This window comes from Teleopsis dalmanni, chromosome 2, assembly GCF_002237135.1.
Source record: "Teleopsis dalmanni isolate 2A chromosome 2, ASM223713v2, whole genome shotgun sequence".
NCBI classification, from domain to species: domain Eukaryota; kingdom Metazoa; phylum Arthropoda; class Insecta; order Diptera; family Diopsidae; genus Teleopsis; species Teleopsis dalmanni.
The window spans coordinates 61,508,914-61,516,321 of record NC_051847.1 but is presented as its reverse complement, the minus strand read 5'-3'; the positions used below and the strand labels follow the sequence as shown (position 1 = coordinate 61,516,321).

General features: G+C 28.1%; 1 protein-coding gene and 1 pseudogene across 1 annotated transcript; one reads left to right on the top strand and one right to left on the bottom strand.

Annotated features, from left to right (window-relative positions):
* Positions 1-1,116: 1,116 nt before the first annotated feature.
* Positions 1,117-1,279, top strand: LOC119686556 (annotated as a pseudogene).
* An 840-nt stretch (positions 1,280-2,119) lies between these two features.
* On the bottom strand, positions 2,120-5,030 carry LOC119685182 (dynein regulatory complex subunit 3-like). The gene is made up of 7 exons (XM_038099406.1): positions 4,887-5,030; positions 4,644-4,824; positions 4,289-4,572; positions 4,046-4,224; positions 3,406-3,982; positions 2,996-3,330; positions 2,120-2,289 (listed from the first exon to the last, which is right to left on the bottom strand). Exons 1-7 carry the CDS (start codon positions 4,887-4,889, stop codon positions 2,160-2,162), a joined length of 1,689 nt encoding a protein of 562 aa, XP_037955334.1. The 5' UTR covers positions 4,890-5,030; the 3' UTR covers positions 2,120-2,159.
* Positions 5,031-7,408: the final 2,378 nt, after the last annotated feature.

Genomic DNA, 7,408 nt, shown 5'->3' with positions numbered 1-7,408 from the left:
ACATATTATGTACTTTAAATTTAAAACTTACGTATCTTTTATAAAATGCAATATGAAGTTATTCCAACAAAAAAGGTTTACAAACATTTATAGTGGGGCCCCCAAAATCCGGGGCCCGAAAACGTTGCTTCCAGTTGCTTCCCTGTAGTTACGCCACTGGTTCAAAGTGCAGATAAATTCACAGGTCGCTATTGTATACTTGTAGGCTATAAAATGTATTTTATTCTTAACGATAACTATACTCTGGTCTATACTGAAACACATTATTGTCACAACATTCTATTAAAAATAATATATATGTACGTTTTTCCTGAAAATACTTATGATAACTTCTAATCAAAATGAAATAAGAAAAATATATAACCCAAATATTACATCGTTTAACGAACTTTGACGTTATGCACTGTAGCAATTCTACATTTATAGCCTAAATTACTGGCACAAATAATACGTCCTAAAATGTTTAAAGTAGTGCTAACCTCCACAACGCATGCAACATTGTTTCTGTTCACAAAGTATTAAGTATTTCTCTGTTTAACAATTGATACTTAATTTCCACCATTTCAGAAAGCTTTTTGCTAATATAGAACTTTTGATTTCTATTAAAACAGAAAGGTTTTTAGTAATATAGAACTTTTGACAATATGACCGGTTTTCACTGATCACTTTGAGCTAACTCTAATCATTTCTCTCGTATTCAATTTATTTGCCCTTGAGTGTACTTATCTTGTGTATATAACAATGCTCAGTGTATATCCTACCAAGCTAGTTTAAGCGAACTCATTCATTCCTTTATGTTCAAGTGACCTTGTTGGAATCTTGTTGTTGCGAGTTATAGAATACGGCACAGTAATTACTAGCATATCTTCATAACACCATATGACTCGAGGAATATTTCCAGATAAATAGTTTCTTAATTGAAAGTTCACCGAATTTAGATCTATTACAGGGAATACATACATATAATATATTACGTAAGCAGTATACTTAGAAAAATGTAGTTATAAAATTCTAAAGTATTATCTAAAACACATCTATCATACCATCATATTAAACTAGTAATCCGCTTTTGTTTTATGATATGACCTACTATTTAGTATATTATACTGTACAAAGGTCGCTTCTCGACCTTATGGCTAAGATCAAAGTGTAGTATCTGTTCTTATCAGCTTAACATCTGATAGATCCTCCATCGGAGGACAACAAATGTTATACTGTACAAAGATCTCAAATTTTTATTTAAATGTTACTTCAAGTATTTATACCAAATACAATTTTAAGATATTTCTGGCTTTCTTGATATTTTTGTGTAAAGGTTTTCATCTATGTTTATATATTTTGAATTATGGGTGCAGTAAGTTAGCGCTAAAATATATGCTTTTTTTACTACATGTAAGTAATTTAGGCATAAACTATTACCCGTTTTCATACCTCCATTTTCTATATAATTAAGATTCATTCCCTATCTATAATCTTGTTACACATTCTTAAAATAGCTCATTCCCGCTTACCCTATACAATTGGTATCATTGTTTTAAATCATTGAATATATGAATAATTGAACTAAACATTAGTCTTACACATAACACAATACTTTCATCAGTTATAGTCTCCCGGGCAGATACGTTTAACCTTCTGAAGTCTCCCACTGGTTCCTTTAGAACTGCTTTGTTGAAACCGTTTACAAGAAATAGTTTTAGTAAGTGCTAGGGTTACACTGAATCTGTTCATGATTTCCATTATCATCACTTCAAAAAAGTGAAATAATATATGAAGAGAGGGCAGTAAAGAGGTTAACTTTATTAATTATTAATATTCAATTAATAAGAATTAAGTTTAGTATTGCAATTTATAGTTAGTACAGCATTTTTGATATGATTTAATTAAATATGTGATGTTAAGATTTTTTTTTTATTAATTTTATACATTTTATTTATTCTTATAAAATACATTTTAAAATAAAATTATGAATAATTATGTAAACAACAAATCAACATTTTATAAAAAACATTCTATAAGCATTTTTTAATTGCTTTTTAGTTGATTAAAAACTTCAACTTATAAAATATATATCAAAATAATACAAACTAAAAAATATTTTAAATATTTATTTCATATTCTTAAATAATTTTACTAACAAAATATTTTTAATTCATTAGTTATATATTGTCACCGTGATGTAGCAAGTCCTTTCTTATTTCATCGCGATATGCATCCCATCTATCGACAGTGTAGGCAACAAAATCATTGATTTCCAGAATTTTTCTACTATGACGTCCTTGCTCTTTTCTGTAAATAATTTTTTAATTTATCTGTACTTAACAGAAGAGAATATTTGTATAAGTTAATATATGTATAATATGCATGCATACATGTGAGTAATATATATAATAAAATAGTATACTATATATAAATACTATATATATATATATAAATACAGCATACTGTTGAATAAATATATATAAATATACATATGCTTGTAATATACATGTATAAATATAAAATATATATTTAAGCTTATGTCACATGTATTCTGAAATTTAATTATAAATCTATTGGATGAGTTTAGAGGATAAATAACTAATATTTTCAATCAACAAATCAGTTATGAACAAGATACAACTACTATTTTTCGTTTCTTGGGGCGATTTTTTAACAAATTACTCGAATTTTATTTTGATTATTACTGAGAAGAAATATAACTTTAAGCATAAATAAAATACTCATTGATGTAGAATATTATACTTCGAAAAATATCATAAACTGGAACAAACAATTTCAGTGCCTAAGTGTGCCTCTAGTATTTTTCAATGTTCTCGATACTGCTACAAAATATATAATCAATATACAAGTATCTTTTGCATGATTATATTGCATCTATTCCAAAAAACTATGAGTAAAATTCCTAATAAATATTTAATAAAAAATTTAAGCCACATTCCAATAAAGGTCATAAGATTATTATAATGAATACATTATACTACATTAAACATACTGCTGTAGATCCTCAATTAGATGTTCAACATATTCCCTACTTCGAGTTATTAAACGATCTTCACGTTCGTCAATCCGTCCAGTATGTGCGTCTTTCATACCTGCTAATAAATTATCGAGAGCATCGCGATCTTCCATACAGTGTTTTAGTTCTGGCAAAACATCTTCATATTCTTCAGTTCCTATCGTATTTATCAAATACTCAGAGACCTCATCTTGCAAATTATTTACAAAAATCTGCACCACATCCCGAAGTTGAGAAAAATATGACTGAACGTGCTCGACAAACATTGATATTAAGTCATATAAATTGCGGCCATAAATTACAATTGTCTCCTTAAGTAATTAATAGAAATTTTAAATTAGGAAATTAGAAGACTACTTAATTAATAATATATATAATATATGTACTTCAATAACTTCATGCAAATGAATTTCAATGTTCATCAGTTTTGTCCACACAGAATCAGCTTTCATATCAAATTCATCCATAACATCACCAACATAGAAATACATTGTGGCATATTCTGGAGATTCTTCATCACCACCCATCAATAAAAATTTTTCTATTCTTTTTAGAAGTGGTGCGCACTGCTCCAAAGCTTGATCTGTATATGTTGCAAATTTTTCAGTTATACTTTGGCCTTCATTTTGAAAATTTGTTTGACATTCTTCCATGCATACAGCAAATTCCTCCTCCTCTAAACAACGCTCGTGATATTTCTCCAAACCATGTTTATATATTTTCTGCGTTAATTCAAACATCTTCTCGTCATATTCTGTAACTATTTCATCTGCAGCATCACCAATGCTTAAAAGTATACGACCATCTTCATCATTTTCCCATAGTGAACGGAAAAGTTGATGACCATTTAAGTGTTCTACAAAAGCTCCCATCAACTTCTCAGCATCAGATATTTCCTTCTCAGCTTCGTAACGTTGTTTCACTTCATCCTCTTGTTCTGCTTCAATCGCACGCAGTCGATAACTTAAAACAAATATTAGATATTAATAAAATCTTACTTACTTACTTATCTTTTACATTACTTACATATATTTTTCAAGCCCCAACTGTCGATCTTTGATAGTTATGTATTGGAAATCATAATATTCTAAGTTCGGTAGTATTGTGATCGTATAGTATTTCAAATCAATATCCGGATTACTAGCTATAGGATTGCCTTCCAAACTTATTGCTTTGAAATTTTTAGAGAAACGTAAACGATCTAACTGTAAATTTAGTATATTTTTAAATCTCGGAAATTTATTTACAATAAAATATTAGTTAATTTACCCCATCTATTGTTTTAATCTTATTGTAGCTTAGGCTAAGTATTTTCAACTCAACCAAATTATCTAAATTTTCTATTTTTGGGATTAAATTATGTGCTAGTAAAAGTCTCTTTAAGTTAACTAACGTATCTAAGTTTTCAATTCTCTCAATTTTGTTAAAACTTAGATCTAGTTCCTTCAGTGATGTTACTTTTTCTAAGCATTCTATATTTTCAATATTATTGCCAGACAATACAAGTGTAGTAAGATTAGGCAATATCTCAAATTGTCGAATCCGTAAGATATCTGAGAATGTTCATTTAACGATTTATAACTAATATCTTATAATACAATATATTAAGTAAATGAATGCTTACTTTTAAATTCCATACGCAATGTGTGAATATCCTCAAACCTAATTTCTTCCAAATTATGCAGACGTTGCTTTTCACCAACAAATACATTTAAATATGCATCCGAAATAACTTTCTGGTTTATAACTAATGGCTCATATTGTGGAAATATAACAACATCTACGGGATCCTTTTTTTGGGCTAACTATAACATATATATATACATATTTCTATAGTATCTGAAAAATTTGTGTAAATAGAACTTACCATTTTTATTGGTGGTTTGTTTAACTGAAAAAGTTCAATAATTTTCTACCCTTCTATATAAATATATATTCTCTTTGTATTGTACATTAGACCAACCTAAGACAAATAAATAACTATGAAGATGAAGAAACACAAATATGTAATATTGATTAACAATAATGTTTTTATATTTTAAAAATTTATTTACAATATAAAAAAAATGATTAAAATCACAGCTTACTTAATTTTTAAGTTTTAATATCGTTCGAAGTACACATTGTACGCTATAAAAAGTATTTTATTCTTACTGATAACTATACTCTGGTCTATACTAAAACACATTATTGTCACAACGTTCTACTTAAATTATATTTTATGTATGTATTTCTATGGAAATTCTTATGACGACTTCTAATCAAGAAGAATACATTAAATACGAGATTAGTCAGTACCGATAAAATTGATTAATAAATATGTAAATTACTGGTTATAAGTATATAGAACTGAATTATTCTTTAGTCCTGCTCTAAGAAATATTGACTTCATCTCTCTTATTTAAACAAAAAATTTGATATCGATTTTCCATCTGGAGATTTTTGGCTGTTAGGATGTTTCTCATTAGGGGTCGATTTAATCATACATACTCACGATTCAAAAGTAGGTGTTGGTGTATACAGCGGAATTTTCTCGGAGCGATTGAATAAAGATATATATAATAGGCTTCCTAATTATTGTAGTATTTTTCAGGTAAAAGTGATCGCTATGTATAATATATTGAATAGGAATGTACTTATATTCAAATATTCAAGCTGTTTTAAAGTTCTTAAGTTTAGAGTACTACAATCTCTGAATGAGATGTCGATGTAGTTAAACATTTACTCTCAGATGCACTTAAACATTTCTCAGTGGTATGGATATTTTGAGCAATTACAAAGCAGACAGGCTGATCAAACGGGGTGGCTGTAACAATAGTTTGGAACATGTGAAGGATTATGGCATATCGCTGACATCATGCAAATAGTTGGTAAAATCTGTCTGTATTAACAATTTAATACAAAGTGGAAATTCTCAACAATATTCAAATTTACCGCATTCCACTAAGAAACAATATAACGATCTCATTAATGTGCCCCGTAAAAATATCAGTCTCGCAGGAGGTTTGTTATCGCGTCGGAGCCGTTCAAGAAACCATGCTAGAACTTCCCATTTAACAATTACTATTACTGTTCAGCGTATTGTCGAAGTCGAATAACTATTCTTTGGGCTTACTTTTCTGACAATTTTGGCAAGTGACAGGAACTTCTTATAAAGAATATTCAAAGATTTGCTAAAGGATCAATGTGGTTTTTGAACCTATTAGTTTCTATGGAATATTTTTCTTAAGATCGCTACTTTATCTAACATAATCTATTATATAGAATACATATGTAAAACATATTTAGTCAGCTGTATACTTAGAAAAATTAAAAGTTCTGGCATAAAATTCTAAACAAGTACTATCTAATAGTGCTGTTCGTATTCGGTTTTAAAAAGTATTCGGAGAATCCGATTAATCGGACAATAAATGAAGTCTCCAAAGTTGAAAATAAAATCGGAATTTTTGTAAATACGGTGTCTTCGAATATCCGAATTTGCAGTTATTATTCGCAGTGAAATTATTCGGTGACTTCGTGAGCAAAAGCAAAGGAAGAGTACCAAATTCAAACAAATAAACATGAATTGTTTTAGAGATCATTTCTATGACAGATTTTTTGTTATTGGTTCTACGATTTTGTATGTTTAATATTTTACACAGAAAATTATTTAAAAATCAATTATTTACTTGAATGCGTTAGTGATTAGCGGATGTTTTTGATTTCACCACAAAAGAAATAAAACAAAACAGCTTTCTACCACGAATTTTAAATGATAAAACTTTTTTTGGAAAACTTTTAAGCCAGAATAGCTAAAATCTTACAAACGATCTTACGATCGGCTTTACAATGATCTTACGCAAGATTTTTAACGATCTTCGTCACAATTGTCCTGTAAATTCAATTCTGAAACTTTCTGGCTTCTTTATTTTTTTTAATATTCAAAATATTGGTTAGGATTCAAAATTGTTGATGTTTTCCGCCTTTTTAACATTTTTGAATATAGTAAATTACCACTTAGATATTTGCTTCTTTTACTACATGTAATTGAGCTATATTAGATATAATCTGTTACCTATGTTCATAACTCCTTCTTCCATATAATTTATCTTCCATATAATTTAGCGCAACTTCATTCAATTCCTTCTTCTCTGACTTAATGTGACTCAAGCCATTCGCACTTAAATTTCACTATACAGTCAGGGTCATTGATTTAAATACTGGAATGCATTAATAATCAAACTTAATTTGATAAAAAATTTAATAAATTTTTATAAATTTCTTTAAAGTTAATTAAAAACTCTCACTTATAATTTATCTACACCAGAAACATTTATTATATATGAATTGATAAAGTTGCATAGAAATATACATAACAATCATAAAAATTAAACAATATTTTTTTTAAAT